Source organism: Lepidochelys kempii, chromosome 16 (assembly GCF_965140265.1).
Source record: "Lepidochelys kempii isolate rLepKem1 chromosome 16, rLepKem1.hap2, whole genome shotgun sequence".
In the NCBI taxonomy this organism is placed as follows: domain Eukaryota; kingdom Metazoa; phylum Chordata; order Testudines; family Cheloniidae; genus Lepidochelys; species Lepidochelys kempii.
This window is the reverse complement of record NC_133271.1, coordinates 23,300,875-23,321,292: the sequence shown is the minus strand read 5'-3', so window position 1 is coordinate 23,321,292 and position 20,418 is coordinate 23,300,875. Positions and strand designations below refer to the sequence as shown.

Here is a 20,418-nt window from a genome sequence, read left to right as displayed (position 1 = left end):
TTTCCAAGGTGCTGAGTACCTGTAGATCCCGTTTCAATCAGAGAGAGCACCAGTGCTCAACACTGTAGTGTAACAGGGACTGAAGAAAGAGGGTCAGGTTTTATGAGGGACCTATTTGGTGAGACACCAGGGGCTCAGGTGAGCATGCTGGGCCAGGTTGCTATTAGAGACACAGGCCTCTCTCCAGGTGCTTCTGTGCACGCTCAGTAAAGATCTCTGTCCTACGACTCTATCTGCTCACTGCAACACGTATTGCTCATGAAACAAGCACCTCTGAAAGTCAGGCCAGTGGGTCAACTTTTCAAAGGTGATCACTAATTCTGGATAACTTGGTTGTTGCTTGCCCAACTTGAGACAACCCGGGCCTAGTTTTCAGGTGGGCTGGGCTCCCACATCTCCAAATGAAGCCATTAGAGCTGTGGGTGCTCAGCTGCTCTGCAAATCAGACTCCTTCAAGGCATATAAGGCTGGGCAGGCCCCCAAAATGACAGGCCACTTCTGAAAAATCTGATTGCATGGGACTTGTCCCAAGTCACAGAGGAATCTACAGCAGAGTCAGGAACAGAATCTAGATCTGACTCCCATGGCTGTGTTTTAGCCACAAGACCACCACTAGCTGTTGGCTAATTTCCTGTATCTCAGCAATGGAATCCTAAACACCTCATATAATCTGGGTGTATACACTAAGAGTAGATAACTGCAGTAACACTGGAGTTGCAGAGAGAAATGGTGTTTCCTGCTTCTTTACAACATATAGAGTACAGTCCATGGCATAAAATAACGTATTTGAGGTACAAAAATTAACATCAGTGAAGTATATTATGAAGTCTGTGCAACAACACTATGTACTCCTTTACTACTGTTCGTGAGATTCTCATCAGCGCTGTGTTAAATCTTCCCCTTGTTTTTCAAGAAGAAAGCTGGATTGTGTAACTGCAATAACATTACCTGCTCTTGCTTCAGCCTGGTTTGGATTTTGTGCTGCTTCTCAGCTACGGCAGACACTTCCTCTCTGTCTCGCAGATTATCCAGACAGCTGAAAGCAAGGTGGAGACCAAAATCACTACCAGAAGGACATTTGGATGTGTGAATGCAATGCCCATGACAGGTGTCCCCATGACAGGGCTGGGGCCTGGAGTGATGTCTTTATCCCCAGAACAGGTACATCAGTGCAAGGCTTACCACGCTGCCCTGCCCGTAGCTCAACCCCATCTGGAGAATGAGAAGATACTTCAGTATTCACAGCCCATTTCACCTTGTACCTCTCTGCAAGATGGCCAGGTTTCCAGATGCGCCCAGCATACTGCAGCTCTCATTGACAGCAATGGAGATTCTGCCTTCCCCCCGGAGAGCAGTAGGAACTGCTGGATGATTAACTGGTTTGAAAATTTGATCACTTCATTTCAGATGCCTAAATGGGGCCTGGACTCTTTTGGACATCTGGCCCTTAATATCTATGTATTGTGATGCAGACTCTGTGGAGTGACACCCAGCAAACTTATTTCACTCAGGCCACCAAACAGCCCCCAGATGGTAACAACTCCCAGTGACTACCAGCTTGGACTCAGAGCAGCCACTTCAGCAAGCAAAGCTTAGTCCTTCATAAGTCCCTGAGAGAGCCCTTTCCTCAAGCCCAGCCCTTAGTAATAATATATTTTGCTTTTTGGCATGCTCCATATCGTAGATGAAAGCTGGTGCAATGGTTAGGGCGTTAGCTTGGCCTTCAGACAACTGGGGTTCAATTCTTTGTTCTACCACAGCCACCCTGGGTGACCTTGCATGTCGCTCTCTCTGCCTCAGTTCCCCATCTGTGAAATGGGGATAATTGTACTTCCCTAACTCACAGGGAAGCTAACCCAAAATCCAGGAGATGGTGAGGGGTTCCAGTTCAGGCTCATGGCGTGGCTTTCATCTTATGTATGCCTGACTGGAGGCTGGCAGGAAAGGGGTTAATGGTCACTCTGGTTAGAAGAAGAATTGCATCTACCTTCCCTGCAAGGCTGTGTCAGCTGTGGGGAATTTATTAATTACCTCCAGCTCCAGCCCACTACAGGAGGCATTTGCTGTGGGGAGCCAAGCTGCAAATAAGAAGAGCTTAGCTGGAGTAAAGCCAGGCTTTGGATGTGGTTGAAACAAGCTGGGTCTTGTCCCTTCTGGCTGGGGGGAAGCTTTGTTGTACCTTAATTTGCCCTGTAAAGGGGCAGGATGTTTACGTCTCTGCTTTTACAAGGTAGCCCACCATGAAGAGGGTATACGCTCCCCTTAGTGGGCAGAGCCAAGCTGCCTTGTTCTGACTGGTCTGTTGCAGTCAGACAGTGTGTTTACCATGTACTGAAATAAGGAAAGGGTATGCAAAATGGGCTCACCATTTCTGATGCTCCAGCCAGGCCAGCTCTGCCTTAGTTTTCTCCTGAAGGGCTTTTTCTCTGAGTCGAAGGAGGGCAGTCTGGTGCCTGGCTCGTAGTTCTTCTTCCCTCAAGTACTGCTCGGCCATTGTCAAACTAAAATGGCAAAAGGTGCTGGACCCTCCATAGAACTGACTGATTTCACTCCACTGAAGGCAGAAGCAGAGGGCTGGATTTATTAGGGGGAAGCTGTTGGATGTCCCACAAGTGTGGCATTGCAATTAAAAGCCACATGGGTGACACCACGTGCAACGACTAGCAGGAGAGGAACTCTGGAGCCCAAGTACCTCGCTTGTGGAATCCATGTGTACACTGCTGTCTCCTGAATCATCTGCTGTGAGTGTCTTGTTGTTGGGCTGATTTACTGAAGGAGGCAAAGGATTCAAGGATTGATGTATGTGCAAAGAGTCACCATGCTTTGCAAACAGGGATCCTAAAGAAAGAGAACATTAAAGTCACTGTAAGTAAAATATTTCTTCATATTGGGGAGGGAGGGGAGAAAAGCGATGTATCCCATTTCGAAACTTTATAGCGTGGTTGTAAAAAATATAGATTATAGCTAAACAATTTAGCTTTCTAATATGCTTCCAAACAGATCCGTTCATACTGCATTCTAGGCTAGTTAGCTTCCATTCCAGAATACTAGACAATCTGAGCACGGGGTCAGAAGCCTGCCACACATTCATGTGTTGTAATCACTGCTTTGACATTGACTCCTCCTGTGACCTTAGGAAAGTCACTTAATCTTTTTTTCTCTGATTTCCCTGCTGTTCTATAAATAAGGTTAATGACACCAGCTGACTTAACTCCCAGGGTGTTCTGAGGGTTAATGTCTGTAGAGTGATTAGAGGATATAAAGATACTGTTCTGACTATTCATATATATGGTGAGTTAAATCATTTGGGGCAAAATTTTCAAAGGTGCAGTAAGAAATTTGATGAAATCCCTGCCCAACCCCAAAATACTGCTCCACTTCTGGTGCCACTGTAGGGCATCTGTAGATTTGCCCCCAAATGCCACTAAATCACCTAACTGGATGGTCACCTTGTTGCTGGGTTGAGGAATCCAGGTTCATTTCCCCAGTGGATTTTCTCTCTGTGGCTTTTATGGCATCCATCACATTGCAGTTGATTTCAGTTTTCAGTGCAGATTGTTTTGGAGACTGTGCTCTAAAGCTACCGCGGGGGGGAGAAACACATTCTTACATGATATTTTGGTGTATTAGCTGCCAGGAACAATAATAATACCTAGCTCTTAGAGAGCACTCTTCCTCAGTTGATCTCAAGTACCTTTCATAACAGCGTGTTAGTAATATTTATTCTATAGTGGATCATCTATATATATGAAAACTTCTTTTCTGGTACTTAGCTCAGTGTGAGCTTGGAACCAGTTCTCAAGTACTTTAAATGAGTATTAAAATGTGCACTTAGAAAAATGCTCCTTGACAATGCTGGTCAAAATGGATACTCCTTCTCTTCAGCAGGTAGCCATATATGGTTTATCCAAGATACCTGACTGTAAATCAAAGGAATTGAGGAAAGGATGTTCCTGTTCACCAAAATAATAAATGAGATCTTTGAGCTATAGTTAAACGCAATTTTTCCTGCCACAGAAAATACAGCAAAGATCCTGGGCGGTAGGTGAACCGGCCCGGCCGTTGTGGGGGGCTAGCTCCTGGCCCCTCCCCTTCTGCCCGAGGCTTCTTCGGCCCCTCACCTCTACTGCCAGAGCCCAGAGCACCCCACCATGGCCAGTGGCTGCCTCTGGGCCCAGAGCCCTGGGCGGGCAGAGTGGCCCCCAACCCTGGAGCGCCGGGCAGGGTCATGCTGGGCTGTTTGGGGAGGCTCAGCCTCCCCTAGCCTATGATACTCACTGCCCATGGCAGAGATGTTTCCCTTCAGGATCTGGGCAAAAATCAGGCCAGAGAAAACTTGCAATCGGAGGACGTATAGTTTATAATGGAGAACTGAAACATCAAAAAGGTTAGGACACTAATCCCATGTAGAGGGCAGCTGCCATGTGAGCTATTCCCTTTGTTAAACTGAAGAACATCCACAGCAGAAACATGTTACTGATGCACAGTTCGCCGATGTAGAGTTCAAACACTCCAAAGCCCTGAGTCATTGAACTTGAACAAACCATAGAGTAAAGCAGTCAAGCATCCCATTGTATGTTGCTGACTGTACCTGTCCTCAGCTGTGTCATCTCTTTCAGGATCACCTTCAAATTGGTATTCTCTCTGGTCTGTCTTAGCATGCTTAAGTCTTGCCTTCACAGTACAGCTGGCTTGGGAGCCATTCAGCCCCTGTAAAAACCGAATGAATCCCCAATGACAATGAGTGATCTTTACAAAAGGTGTCACCTTTCAGCCCTTTCTGTAATTCTCATGGGCTAGAATCTGGGTTTATACCGTGCTTTTCATATTCCAATGACCCCTAAAGGGTTGTATTGACTAATGAGTTAGATCAGTGGTTCTCAACCAGGGGGGTATGTGTACCCCTGGGGATATTCAGAGGTCTTTCAGGGGGTACATGAACTTATCTAGAGATTTGCCTCGTTTTACAACAGGCTACATAAAATGCACTAGCGAAGTCAGTACAAACTAAAATTTCGTACAGACAGTGACTTGTTTATACTGCTCTATATACAATATATGGAAATATAAGTACAATATTTATATTCCAGTTGATTTCTTTTATAATTATGACACAAATGAGAAAGTCAGCAATGTGTCAGGAACAGTGTGCTGTGACACTTTTTTGTATTTTTATGTCTGATTTTGTAAGCAAGTCATTTTTAAGTGAGGTGAAACTTTGGGGTATGCAAGACAAATCAGAATCCTGAAAGGGGTACAGTCATCTGGAAAGGTTGTGAACCACTGAGTTAGAGGCTAGCAGTGAAGTGATTATGTAGGCATATGGAGATGTCCCATGATAGTTCACACAGAAGCTGCTCTGTTGACAATGAGCATGTCCCATAATACTGTGGTTACCTCCTGGTGTTTTTTTTTAAAAAGCCAATGAGATGTTTATCTTTTACCAGTGCCGCTAGTAGAAAAGGACAGAAGTAGTGGTCAAAGCATCATACAAAGTATGGCATTCTTAATAATGCGGCAATGCCCTAGGTCTGCACATCGGGTCTGAGTCCAAGGCATTGTATTCATGAACATGGGACCAAATCCTGGGATCCCTTACTCTGGCAAATGCCCATTGACGCCAGTGGGATTTTGCCTGAATTAAGGACCTGGGGACCTAAAGACAGAAAAACAAGCTGTGCACCAACCTCCCCATATATTCCTTTTCTTTTTTTAATAGGAGACTCCTTGGTTCTGGTCAGACAGGAGGCCTATGGGGCGCTAAATAGAAGCATGAAAGAATAGTTTACAACCCTTCAGGAGAAAAGTGCTCAGACACTACAGTGAAAGGTCCTACAGAAAGATGCCTGGGGTAAAAATTTCCAAGACGCCTGAGTCCCACCAACTGTCTATGGGATTCAGGCACCTAAAAGACATGAGCCCAGATCATCAAAGGTATTTCCCAAAGTACCTCTGAGGATCTGGGCTCTAGTACTTTGGGAAATATACCCACAGTCTGCATTCTTTGTTCATTCAGGTGAGAGAGGCAGGTAGGGGCTGGCCCCAGGTCTCAATGACTCCAAAGATGATAGTGCCGAGTCTGGAATGGTGCCATTTTCCTGCTGCTGGGGCCACACAGATTTACCGCTAACTGATGCTTGAGCAACTCATCCAAAGCTCTCTGGTTCTCTTGAGCTTCTAGCTTTGCTTTCGCACCCAGGATAGCCAGCCGCCCTTCCTGTTGGAGCTGATCGGCCTGGATTTGGGAGAAAATTGTGGGACTTCTTAGCTCATTACCATGAATTTAAAACCTCACTGTGAGCTCCTTAAAAGGACCTTAACAATGCCGAGAGCTGAAAAACTTGTCCTTGCACTCTTGCTACTGCAGGCAAACTGATGCATGTAGCTGAGCTTCTACTAGAAACCCTGTGATAATAAATGTGGCTGGGGGGATGAAAGGATGAATAATTCATATAAGGAAGCGGAGTTCAGTTTTAAGGTCCAAACATGTGTTGTGGGTTTTTCTTCAAATGATTGTGCGTAATAACCGTTTTTAAAACTGTGGGAAGTAACTTGCCAAATTCAACACACAACGCCAAGCTCCACTCTCATGAGCAGCCATGTAACCCTATTGGCTTCGGTATGGTTGCCCCGGCAGAACGTGTCTCCTATGGTTGAAGTCTAATTAATTCTGGAGAAATAGCATCAAGGACTCTTTCACCATCGGTACAAATTCTGGGTAACAGAAAAAGTACCCATGATGTCCACCGATCCCCACCACCACTGTGGCCTTCACGCCATGGCTTCATTCTGCCCTTTTGGTGTTTCAGACCTGCTAGTGACCCTCACCTCCCACACAGCAGCAGCTGGGGCCAAAGTGCAACTTTGCAGGCAGAGGAAAATACAGAGATGGAGTGATTGTCTACAGGTGTGGTCCTGCTCTTTTGAAGTCACTACCAACACTCCCATTGACGTCGGCTGTAGCAGGTTGGGGTACTGCCACTTGCAGCTGAGGACACTGTCTCCCAGGGCAATCCAGTCTTGCCTGTTGGTGCTAGAATTGGGTCTGCCAGTGGGGAATTGGGTGTAGGTGTCATTGGGAGTTGACCTGAGGTGGCAACAGAGTGATCGTAGAACTAACAATGCCATCTGACGGTAACCTGCTTTAAGGCATGTACAGGAATATCCAGCATCTCTTTCCAGGGAGAACTGAGTCCACGTTTAATTTTGATTAGGGTACACACTGTACCTTCAGTTTGTGAGCCAGCCTCAGAGATGTTTGCTGTATGTTTTCAAGGTGATCCCTGTATCTCCGCTCCGGATCTATGCATCTGGGGTCTCTGCCTATGAAAGACGGGAAAATAGAGACCGCATCTGAATTTTTAGCCATGAACTAATTCTGAAGAATGATTAGGAACCACCTGTACTCCTTCAATAAGGAATGCATTAGAGAAAGCATCCAGTGCTTGAACAGAAATAGCCAATGGGGCACTAGCCAGAGAGAGCGGTATTGAGAGAGCTGTATTGAGACCTGCACTTTCAGGTGTACTCCTTCAACAACTGCACATCCAGGATCACAACCACACAGCAGCCCATGGCAAGGTGCAGAGAGCCAGCAAGGAACCCACCAAACCCCACTGCTGTCCCAGGGATCCACGCCAAGAGGAAAGGGTTACTGCTCTGCCTATTCTGTGCTATGCACTAGCCACCAGCCTGTCCCAGCTCCACAAGCTGTGAGATCTGGAGCAGGATGTCCTAAGGCATCTGCAGCTGCTGGTACAATAGCTCCATTCAGCCAAAACCACATCACTAAATCTGCATAAAAATCATCATTGACTTCAGACCCTACTCTGAAGCACCTGCTTAAGTCCTACCAATGTCGATGGGATTGAAACACTTGCTTGTCACTGCTGTGCTGAACAGGGATGGATGGCTGGATCGGGGTCTTGGTCAGTGTTATGTGATATGTAATCTAGCAGCATTTTGAAGGCTACTTTTCATGAGGATCGTGGGGTGGCTACCCCCAATCTCTGCAATGCTTTAAGGCTGGCCATGCCCTCCAAATGACACATTCTGACCGATGATGTGCGTTACTTAGCCATAGGGACAGGTGGTGGCTACTCAGGAGGAAGGCAGAGTGTGTACATGACCCCTAGCTGCTTCACCCCGCTGACACCTCCTTGGATCTCCTTTCAGGGGCCTTCCTGGTTGGATTTCTGGCCTTTATTAGAGCACTAATGCCTCCCAGGTGCTTGTGATAGTTTGACGTTTACTCTGCACCCCCAGTCTGATTCTGTGAAAACCCAGCTCTGTCTCTATTTTGGGGGCGACCTTGATCACACCTGCGCTCTGTAACCCTCGTGTTGGCTTGCCCTCTTGTGATAGGGGGCCTATGTGTCCAACCCTGAAGGAGAGACGCATCCAAGGGGCATCACCTTTGAACGACTCTCCTTTATGAGAACAGCGGGGCCAGGCTAAAGGAACCTGGTTCTCCAGTTTGTCTCCTGGGCCCTGGGACTTTAGCCACCTGACTAGGGCTTTTGAAGCTGTCCAGTGAGTTGCCTGACAGGGGGGACTGAAACTTAAATTAAGAGCATCTGCATCAGACACCCCCCCCCCCACACACCACCACCCTGACTCTCACGAGCCAAATATCACCAGGAACCGGAAGGACTGCAAGGGGAAGAGGGGCCTACTTGCCTTACACACAGACTGGGCCTAGGGACTCAGGGAATGGGTCAGCATAGACTCAGGGAGAGCATACAGGGCTTTGCTGGTTTTGTGTAGCTCTGTATCTCTCCTGTACCGTCTAAGAATAATGTGAGTGTTTGTGGCTCTAAGGGAGCATGCATAAGCTACTGGAGAGACTGGATGGGGTCCAGTGCTGATCTTGAAGCTTAGTGCAGCTGGACTGTAGGGTCCCACATCCCAAAGAAGGGGTGCACCCCAGGAGTGTGCCTCAGAGACCAGAATTAAAGACCGTGTCTGGATGCTGCCCAGATCTAGTGAGCTTGGGAGCTTGGGAGCAGGCAGGATCCAAAGGCTGGTGACCAACCACAAAAGGGGAGAGGGCTCAGCCAGGGCTGAAACAGTGCTGCATCCACAAAAAACAAATGTCTCTAGCCTAAGGAGCTCAAAGTGATTTTGCTCCCTTCTGTGCTATTGGATAATCTTTTAGCATAAACCCTTGCAACATGAGGGGCAGAGAAAAGGGGTGGAACTTCAAAGGGGGTGGACTGGATGAGGGCTGACTGCCATACGTTAGAGCAGCTGGGGGCTGCTCTAACTTACCTGGGGCTATTTCAGCCCCTGGAGCAGCCTGGAATCTGGAGGGTACAAATGGGGAGGGGGTGTAATCCCACCTTTTCCTCCCTCTCTCGGGGCTGCACCTACAGAATGCGCACACATAAAATAGAACAAAAGCTTTCAAACCTTGATCCACCCGTTTCAGACTTCTAGCTGCGCTGCACCTGTTCCTCCATGTCCACTTCTCTCAGCACTGCACTGCTGTTGTGATTCTTTCCCTTTGTCAGGGAGGAACAATCTCATAACCGTGGCATATTGATGCTGTTGCTTGTTCTTACTCTAGGCACTCCCATCTCCGCGCTACTTCCTTATTACAGCTCTCCTGGCTGTTTCTCTATAGGTGATGTAATGTTTACTAATTATAGGTTCTTGGCTGTATAAAGCTTCTCAGATGAGTTTGTGAAGCCCGCTCAGACAGGTTACATATTTACTCTGAGCTGCGTCACTATCAGAAATGAGTATCATAAATGGATGGTCGTGTGTATCATAAGTAGAAATGGGCCTGATTTCAGAGCTGCATTTCCCCCCCAGAATTTCAGGGATGTTTGCATTGAGGGGGATAGATCAGGCTGCTGTATGTTGGGTCCAAAGGTTCCCAAAGCCCAATACTAGCTTTACATATGCAGGGTTTTTTTTTTAAAATGCCAACGCCCCTCTTTTTTATAGGGGATTCTATCAACGCCGCAGAAAGCGTGTGGATTTCTTGACCTGAAAAGCATCATGGCATGTGTACACAGAGGTGAGGGAAATCAAACGTCAGTGCCCCAAATTTATTCAGGCTTCCTACGGGAACGCTGTTGCCACTTCGGGAGGTGATGAAGAGCTCTGCTGTCAGTTTCACCGACGTCGTGCGGCATCGCCAGCTCTCATGATTTTAGCACAAGTCTTATGATAGTTGGTGCTTTTTAAAAAAGACCCAGCTCCTAGATTCAAGAAAAGGGTGCATGAGACTCTCCGCTTCCATTTTTTTTTTAAAAAAGGATGTTTCTAGCTCTCCTGGTTCTGGAGAAAAGCTTGAAAAGGTAAAGCAAATGTGTCCTACAGGCACAGAAACCAGGAGGTAAATATAAAGAATCCATCATTTTTTTTTTTAAATCTTTTTTTTTTAAGACGATCTCATGATTTTGGGGACCTGACTCATGACTTTTGCATACTTGGACGGGCAATACTGGGCTGGTGAAATGTTCCAAGGTACTTTAGCCAAAAAGCAGTGGAATCTCACGTGTTTAGTGACATTGCAGGGAAAAGAACTGTTGATTCATAGCAAGATCTTGCATGTATTGAAGAGAGTAGCAGGGAAAAGACAGATGAGCAGTACCTTAGCTTCTACTTGGATTCCTCATCACGTTCAACAGCGATTTCAGGGTGTCTCCTTATATAGTTGTATATACAGGTGTAGAGACTAAGGTTCTAAACACTAATTCTGCTTATTTGGTTGGTTAAAGGCACTCTAACGCCTGGGCCATTCCAAAGCTGTGGCTGGGAATCCAGAAGGGATTCTCCAGGATATAATTATGACCGTGAGGTAGCCTTAGCTTATCCTTCAAATTTGAAAGTGTTACTGCTGTATAGGTTAGAGGCATCAAAATGCTACTTCGGCCACAGTGAATAAATGATTTGCTGCATCGCTTCCATCTTGTTTTATTTCTCTTGAACATAAGGTTAATGTGAAGTCACATTATTACTCACTGGAAGCTATATTGTTTCGCTAAAGTATGTGCTAGTGTCCATCTTGACTGTCTCTCTCCTGACTTTAAATAGTTTCAGGGACGTTCCCTGGGAGAGTGTGTGCGAAGAAGCTTGTTGGTGACTTAGTGCAGAACCTCATTCACGGTGTGCACAGTGGTATGTGCCATGCAGATGCGTACGGAGCAGGTCAGATGCAGTTCTATGGAACCTGTAGAGGGAACTTGCTTATGCAGATGATGCAAGTGCACCTAATGCCTACGTATGCCCAGCATGAAAGCAAGCTAGATAAAGTTGGACCTCATTTAAACAAACCCCACTCATCCAGCACCCTCGTGTTATCCATCTTGCTATAACTTGATGCACTCTTTGCAACCTGCCTTCAAAAATGCCCTCATCTGGCTAAACTTCACAGCCTCCATTCTATTCCAATAGCATTTAAAAAAACATACCGGAGTGTGCGTACATTCAGGCTATTTATTAAATCACTTACCACTACACCTGCATAATCTAAGTAAACCCTGTAGAATTCCTACTCGATATCATTTAAGAAGCTGGGCTCAAAGTCTCATTTTTCTAATCACTTGAAGTTAGACAGAGGCACTTACTGCTGCTTTATTCAAGGACAGCTTCCCTTTTTTCTGCCAGCGTCAGCAATCAGTCCGAACCAATTATTACCAAGATACGCACTTGCAACTTGGAAGGTGTGTAAGTGCAACTTGGAGACGACTAACTATCACGCTGTATTTTTTTCCTTTATGATAAAATTGGAGTAATTCTTATGGAAGAGCTTTCTTTTTCCGTATAAGAGAGCCTGCAGGGCGGTTCAGCAGCCCAAGATCACACGTACATTTGCACTGGTGCAACCACAGCTGGCATATTGTGTCCAGTTCTGGTGTCCACAGTTCAAGAAGGGTGTTAATAAATTGGAGAGGGTTCAGAGAAGAGCCACGAGAATGTTTAAAGGATTAGAAAATGTGCCTTATAGTGATAGACTCAAGGATCTCAATCTATTTAGTTTAGCAAAGAGAAGGTTAAGGGGTAACTTGACTGCAATCGATAAATACAAATATTTGATAATGGGCTCTTTGGTCTAGCAAAGAAATCCAACAGCTGGAACTAGAAGTTACACAAATTCAGACCAGAAATATGTTGTACATTTTTAACAGTGAGTAATTAACCATTGGAACAATTTACCAACGATCGTGGTGGATTCTCTGACAATTCACTGACTATTTTAAAATCAAGACTGGATGTTTTTGCTACAAGATCTGCCCTAGGAATGATTTTGGGGACGTTCTGTGGCCTGTGTTATACAGGAGGACAGACTAGATGATCCCAATGGTCCCTCCTGACCTTGGACTCTATAAATCCCTTTCAGAGGTTATCTCGCAACTGAATGTCCAATCACCTGTGCCATGATCACCTTATAGGAGGAAGGGAAAAATCAGGTCAAATTTGAACCAAGCTTTTCACAATTTCAGCCTGATGATAAATGTTTCCATGAGTCAAGGAAATCAAACTCCAGTGGAAACAGTTTGTGATAGGGAGGGGAGAACCTCCTCTGCAGTGTTTACAGCCCAAACATTTCAATGCTGCTCTCCTGCAGGAGTTCTTGGGAAGGAGCATGATTAGGAACAGATGGTAGCTAAGTGAAGTTGACTGGCTTGCCTTCATGATCTAAGCTGAGAGAGCTGCAAAAATTGAACACCCTAAGAAGTGAACCAGGCGGTTAAATTCTAAGGCCTGACTCAGCAAGGTTGTTAGACATGTGAGTAGTCCCGTGTGATTAAGTGCATGCTTAAAGTTATGTATGTTGAGCACACGAAAATGGATGGGACTATTGGCAGTTTTGTGTATCTTGTTGAATTGTAGCCTTTGTGTTTTGGGTCTGTTTCCCTATATAAATAAATCTGCCTGTGAACTGAGCACTTCCACATTTTTGGCTTGTCTTCATACTATCTGCTTGCTAACCTCTGGAATCACTTTGCCTACTCTCGCTGTCCTCTGATGTATTTTGTGCTTATTTTTTAATCCTCTAGCACAAGAGGTTGGCCAAAATTCCATTGGTAGGCCCGATTCAACTCCCCTACTGCAACTCTGCACAGTAGTCCAGGAGGCAGCCAAAATTTCTACCTATGGCCGTTTCCACAGCAACAAAGCAGTTGGCTTCTGCTGCCTGTTAATGGGAGCAGAGCTAGGCAGGGAGATCATTCCAAATTGGAGCATGTTAACTACAGTTCCAGCTGTATGCGGGACAGAGAAATATGAGCTATTAAATCTTTAAACTATAGCTGGTCAAAGTTGTGAAAAGCTCTCCATAAAATATCATTTCCATTTTTCACCAATTATGTTTGGATTGAATTCTCCCAATCCACTGCACTTCTAATATGCAACCAGTGATGCAAGAACCATGCTGGTTGCTTCAGTGTAGGAGACACACATGTGCCCAGGATACTTCCTGGAGTGGGATGTTTCAAATAGTGACATACTAGAGCTTGGGAGAAGAGTAGTTGTGAGACAGAATGAGGGAGTCTCTTCCTGAGCAAACAGTCCATGGTCTGATTTGTCTGCCGGATAATGAACAGTGCAAACAGCCCTCTCAAATGGGGAATGGTACAGGGTCAAAGAAGGGGAAAGTTAGTAGTCGTGAAAATCAGAGCAATTTTCTTTATTGATTCAAGGGGAAAGCTATACTTCTATCATCCCCCCCACCCCCACTGAAAGGGGACTCATTGCAAAACACTTTAAAGCCAGTTGGAAGTCAAAGACCAAACTTGTTTGAGCTTTGCTAGGCAATGAGGTTGTAAGCTGTTGTGAAATACATGAGGTGATGCTTCAGTGTTTACTATATGATCTTAAAACAAATCACCAAAGGAGTCTTATCTCAAGCTCTTCAGTCTGAGGACAATAAATGGAAGCAGTGATGTTACAATTCTCTGCCATGCTTTGATTCTGCTAATTTAATCACTTCTCCATGCTCTACAAACAAGAGGTTGGCTCCCCCTAGTGACACAAAATATTATTAAATGTCTGCAAAGGAAGGAAACGGTTTTATGTATGAATACCTCTTCTTTCAGAGTAACAGCCGTGTTAGTCTGTATTCGAAAAAAGAAAAGGAGTACAAGAGGTTGGCCAAAATTCCATTGGTAGGCCCGATTCAACTCCCCTACTGCAACTCTGCACAGTAGTCCAGGAGGCAGCCAAAATTTCTACCTATGGCCGTTTCCACAGCAACAAAGCAGTTGGCTTCTGCTGCCTGTTAATGGGAGCAGAGCTAGGCAGGGAGATCATTCCAAATTGGAGCATGTTAACTACAGTTCCAGCTGTATGCGGGACAGAGAAATATGAGCTATTAAATCTTTAAACTATAGCTGGTCAAAGTTGTGAAAAGCTCTCCATAAAATATCATTTCCATTTTTCACCAATTATGTTTGGATTGAATTCTCCCAATCCACTGCACTTCTAATATGCAACCAGTGATGCAAGAACCATGCTGGTTGCTTCAGTGTAGGAGACACACATGTGCTCTCTAAGGTGCCACAAGTACTCCTTACCTCTTCTTTGTGCTTTCAGTGAAATTACTACATTTTAAGGCTATTCGCTCGACTCTAATGAAATAATTTAAAACATTTGCTGTACTGTAGCTTGAATTAAAAAGAAAATGGGAAATCTTGGGTCAACAGTGAATTTCAGTTTAAAGCCCGCAATCTTTCATCTCAGAAGATCCCAAACTATTCATTGTAGTTGCCACAAGCGTGCACTGATTCTGTGACCCATAGTCATGTGAGAAGACCTCACTTTCACAAGTCCTCTTAACTGAACATCATGGCAATTACATGAGCAGACTATAAGATTTGGGCATTAAGAGTAAGATTTTCAAAAGCACCTAAGTCCCTTTTTCTAAAGGGATTTAGGCACCTAGGAGACAATACGTTAAATAGCATACATGTTAACCTCGATATTAAATAAATTATACCTTTATGTTAGTATATCTCCATGCACACTATACATTACTTATATCTGTTTCTAACCCAATATAGTTACAGAAGTACAAACAAGTGCTTAACTGCTGTTAGTACCTCCCAAAATCTCCCCCAATATATACCATAGCTTTGGAGGACCACACACTTAAGGTGGAATTGTGGTTCCACCCCCTTGAAAACTCCCATTGATTTCGATAGGCACAAAATTTGATCAATAGCGGATTACACAAATCTTGTAAACAATTATAGTGCCAACTCCTTTACAGGCAAAACTCATTTAAGCTGCCGGGCAAGAAAAGGCAAAGCAAGAAAAAAAGAGCAGAACCTTTTGGGGCTGCCACTTTTCAATCCTCTTTTAACATGTGGTCCGGCCTCAGTCTTGTGCTATAGCCAAGCTGCATCAAAGAAGAATGCAGCCCAGGACCCTACAGAAGCGTGGCTGGTGTTAATCAGAATCTGGAGAACATTTCCTTACCAGCTCAGACCAATACTAAGTTAAACTATATTTTCTGCCTAAATTGATTGGCATGCCCATCTATTAAAAATGTGTGCGGCTTTCCAGCAATCCTCTGTGGAGATTATGTGGGTTTGTCAAAGAACAACCGTTATATATGAAGTGGGCAGTCCATCGCATTGGAGGGGGGCTGTGGATTTTATATGGTCTGTTTTTATTAGAAAATGTTGACGTGTCAAGAGCCAGGGATGGGCCCTTTCACTTAACTCTAGGTGGTAGATATTAACAAATATTAGATATTTTGCAAGCTCCCACTTGTTCTGCGGCCTTCTTTTGTATACTTTAAGGATTTCATTACCATGTAAAGGAAATACTCAGTAGCAATTAGTACTTAGGGGATGCATACACATTTTAAAGATAAATATTTATATTTTGCACTGATCTATATAATTGCACCTCATTATACAATCTGCACTGCAGAAATGACTTACACTTTTTTCTGCAAAAGAGTGTACCAGTGTTAACTGATTGTTGTTGCTAGTTATGGGAGCATTTAACATGGTCTTTCATATGCATCTCCCATTTGACACCAGTGGTGAGCAGAGCTCTTTGACCTGTAGTTCAAATCTATATTGTCCCTCAAAATGACCACACCTTATCTCACCTAGGAAGAAGTGACCCAGGCTAGAAGCTACCCTGTTTCCAGTCAAACTTGCAGCTGGATTCAGTCAAACTCCCTTAACCTCTGCAAATGCTGGGGGTTTGCAAAGACTTCTTCCTGTATATACAAGCCAGGCAGAAGTTTCTATCATTCAACTCATGCACTATATGTGGCAGGGTGTTTTCCTCGCTGATCAAGAGACTGCAGAATCAGGGCCCTTATCCATTAATACCGGATGACTGAAACATCCTTTGTTCAATGGGAAACTCTGCAGACAAGAGACTTAGTGACCAAGCATCTAAACCGCCCTCCCTATTTGTTGGAGGCTGAGGAAGAGACAGAATAAATAATGTTGATTGCTCACCCACCAATATTGCATATAAAATCTTGTGGGGGCAACAATGAAGCATCCTTGATAAGAGCAAGGGCTTTTTGAAAGTACCCTCTTTGGAAAAAGATTATCTGATCTTGTTCTTTTGTCTCTGAAAAGCCCTTGAAACAAAGCACCATCTGTTGCTGTTTGGCAAAAGAAGCCAAGGTCTCCTCTGACAAAGGCAGGCTTGCTATTGTTTGCTCCTTAACCCTTTCAGCAACAAACTTTCTCTTGTCTCTATGCAAACATTTATTTAGAGTATAAAGTGACAACCTTCTTCCTGGCAATCCCCCAGCAATCCTGAGTTCAGCTCTTGACTCTGCCACTGACCTCAGTTCACTTGGTTAAAAGCTCTCTGCCTCAGTTTCCCCAGCTGCAGAACTGGGACAATACCCTGTATGTACCAAATAGGGGGTTGGGAGGGTTAATCGTAAAGCTTTTTGAGATCCTCAAATGAAGCCTCAAGGGGTTACAAAAGCATATGGCAACAATGTAGGCTATCGCAATCAGGGGCATGTTTGTCACAGCTACAGTTGGCTAAAAAGACAGAGGGAATTTTTTTTCCTTTTTTGTGTTTGTGCCAAAGTTTGATATTTCAATGACCGTTTTAGCTGAAACATCAAAAATTTAAAAACTGTCTGACTATCCCAGTAGTTCTCAAACTTTTGTACTGGTAACCCCTTTCACACAGCAAACCTCTGAGTGTGACCCCCCCCACCCCCTTATAAATTAAAAACACATTTTTTTAAAATATTTGACACTATTATAAATGCTGGCAGCAAAGCGGGGATTGGGGTGGAGGCTGATGGCTTGCGACCCGCCACGTAATAACCTTGCAACGCCCTGAGGAGTCATGACCACCAGTTTCAGAACCCCTGGACTATCCCTTGTCCCAAATGGCAATGTAAGCCCCATAATACTTTTCTAATGCAGGACAGAAGAGAACATATGATGGCATTGTCAACTGCCTTAGAAATGTAATGAATTAACTACTGCATTTTGGGATACTACTTTGTTAAATGCTGTCTTACCAAAGTCATCCTCAAATTCTTTTTGCATCCTAATCCTTCTGGTTGGAGAAGTGCGGGATTCAAATCCATGACTGAGAGATGTTTGGAAACTTCGTCTAGGAGAGGATGAAATAATTTCCGCTTGATTTTGAGCTTCAGAAAGAGCATCAAATATGGAGTGATTCCCTTGATTTGCTGGTTTTCTCTCTGGACTGTATTAAGCCAACAACAAAAATGTGCTGAATGACAGATGTGAATGAGAGAAATCTTTCCAAACATTGTATTATGTTAACAAGAAAAGATATATAGTAGGGTTATATTTTGACCTCAAGATAAAGTGGGCCAAATTTGTCTTGGATTAAATCAATAGAATTTAGATTTATATCAAAATTTATACCAGGAATGTATTTTTCCCACTGTGTCAACTTGCCATTCAATGCTGAGCCTGAGTCTGTATTTCCCAATGGACCTTGGGGAAGCAAATGAATGAAAGCTATGTGTAGTGTCACTAAAACTCCCACACAAAATCTCCTGAGGAAATAGTGAATACAGAAATGGACGCAGAAAATCTTTTGTATGACTATAGAATCTTGCTGCCTAAAATGGCTTCAAGCTGTAATAACAATAGGACTGTTTGATTCATCCGAGGATCTCAAAGCACCTTACAAACAAGAATGAGTAAACTCTGTGAGGTAAGGAATTTGTTTACAGGCCCAGATCAGGACCCCATTATGCTATGTGTGCTATACAAACACACAACCAATCTGAAAAAGATGGTCCCTGTCCTGAAGAGCTTACAGTCCTTAGACCATCATTATGGATCATTATTCCCATTTTACAGATGGAGAGACTGAGGCAGAGGTAAAGCACCTTGCCCAAGGTGCAGAGTCACAAAATGGGGAGGAATAACTATATATAACTATAAAACAGACCGGCACAATTGGCGTTTAAAAAAAGTCACACTTTCTGGTTAGATTTCATTAGCAAACAAATATTATAAACAGAGATACAGATATGAGTAGAGCGTTTTATAGTTGGCTATAAACATACCACTACAAAGTGTTCTATATGGTTATAAGCAATTTGCTGGACTCTGTAACAATGGATTAACCATTTAGTAAAATGTCTGTCTGTTTATTAGCTCTTTTATAAATGGAAGCTTCACATAAAGTTGGACCAAAAATCATACCTGCCAATGTGCAAAATCCCCCTTCCTGTACCTTGATGATGATGGAGAAGCTAAAGAGGCACCTAATTACCCATCCAAATTACTACTTGCTCTGAGCTGGATTTTTCAGCACTCCTGAAAATGGAAATAACCACCTCACTGTTTTGAGGCTTAATTCATTAGAGCTGGATTGTGCAATCCACGCTCACATTAAGGAGTATTTGTTCCACCACCATGAGTCAGGGTTGCACAACCTCACCCTAGATGTTTGCAAAGCTCGTTGAAATGCTTTTATGCAAGGTGCTATGGAAAGGCAAAGTAGCGCTCTGTATCACATTTCTAGGACTTGCGGTGAGCATGGCAAAGGCACAGCCAAGTCCTGCAATCGGTGTAAATGCTTTAATATGGTGAATCCTGTCAAAATGCAGCCTATGGGGTCCCAATGAGCTGCTTTTTCCTGCAATCCTGTCCAACATCTTAGTAGTCAGGCAGCTTTTTAACCTGGATTTGAGCTGCACGTCTCTGAGCGCAAAGCAGCTCATTGCCCGTTGGCTACATGGACACAGGGTCCACTGGGAATGTTTTTAAAAACCCTGCACAAAGCTTAGCTAAAAAGATTAGGAAGGAACGCGTGAAAATGGGCACCTGTTGATCTAGCAGCAGCCTAAACAAGGCCGGGAGACTGAGGCAGGCTGAAATATTGACAGATGGTTTTTGTACAAAAAAATGAATGTGGAAATGGGGTTTTTTTATCAGCAATCAGCTTAGGGAAATCCCATTTCATTTTTTTCATTAATAAGCTTTTCTTTGTTTTTCCTGGTGCAGAATGACCCAGAAATAGCTAAAACGAGTAGAACGGCTCCTACCAACTTGTGCCGTGGATGCTGTCTTCAGAAAGTGGGTACAATGGAGTAGGGGGAGGTGGCAGGGGATTTCTCAGGAAGAAATTCTAATATTTGTCTCTGACAAATACTTGGGGCTTGGTCTCTGTATTTGCATTTTGTGCCAGTTTAACTGGCTCCACGGCTTCCTTAGGGATCACTCGGGAAAGGACATATCCTGCCTCAGAAAGGGAGGAGATCAAGGGCCTGATCCAAACTCCCATTATACGCAATGGAAAGACTCCTGTTGACAGGCTCCGGCCCTAACGGGAATATAGTGATAGCAGGGAACAGAAGAGCACTTGGTGATCTCTCCTGGTTCTTACCCTACATCCATCTGCATGGTAGGGTAGCTGAATGGAAAACGTAGCTTGGCATTGGCCATGTACACAGGGAGCTTGCCATGGTGGCCTTGAGCCTGGTACGTAGCAGAGCACAAGCTCCGGACCAAGTGGAAGTGCCGGTAGCTACTCAGGAGCCATTGGCACAAGTACGGGAGCTCTTGTGCGCAGTCAAAGGGACACAGCATAGGCCAGTGGGTGTGTCTTAGCATGCATGGACTTCAGCACAGGCCTCCTTGGTATTAGTGAGGCACCGAGGCATGTGTTCTCCTCTTGGGCCTCGGTCCTGCTGCTCGGCAGGGGTGACTGGCTGACCATGCAGCCTTGCTCCAATGCAGGGCCTGGTTGCTTTGCAATGCCCATTCAGCTCATTGTCTTTCAACTTGCATGTAGGCTGGCACTGCAGCACCTGTGCAGGGCAGGATCAAAGCCTTGGGCACAGATCTCAGCGCAAACAGAGGGGAAAGGGGCACGGCAGAGTCACTGCGGAAAAGGAGTTTTAAATCCTGTGGAAGTGACGTGCAATTTGTTAATGAATGGAGCTCTTCAAGGCCAGTGGTCTTCATTTGTACC

At 44.5% G+C, this 20,418-nt stretch overlaps 1 protein-coding gene across 1 annotated transcript in view; it reads right to left on the bottom strand.

The window, feature by feature from the left end:
- Positions 1-20,418, bottom strand: part of CCDC187 (coiled-coil domain containing 187) — a 71,515-nt gene that overhangs the window by 21,558 nt on the left and 29,539 nt on the right. Inside the window, exons 14-21 of the mRNA XM_073314475.1 lie at positions 17,477-17,667; positions 7,229-7,323; positions 6,125-6,235; positions 4,592-4,710; positions 3,450-3,580; positions 2,693-2,838; positions 2,367-2,554; positions 949-1,036 (exon numbers count right to left, since the gene is read on the bottom strand). Coding sequence (XP_073170576.1) covers positions 949-1,036; positions 2,367-2,554; positions 2,693-2,838; positions 3,450-3,580; positions 4,592-4,710; positions 6,125-6,235; positions 7,229-7,323; positions 17,477-17,667 — 1,069 coding nt within the window. The remainder of the gene's footprint in view (positions 1-948; positions 1,037-2,366; positions 2,555-2,692; positions 2,839-3,449; positions 3,581-4,591; positions 4,711-6,124; positions 6,236-7,228; positions 7,324-17,476; positions 17,668-20,418) is intronic.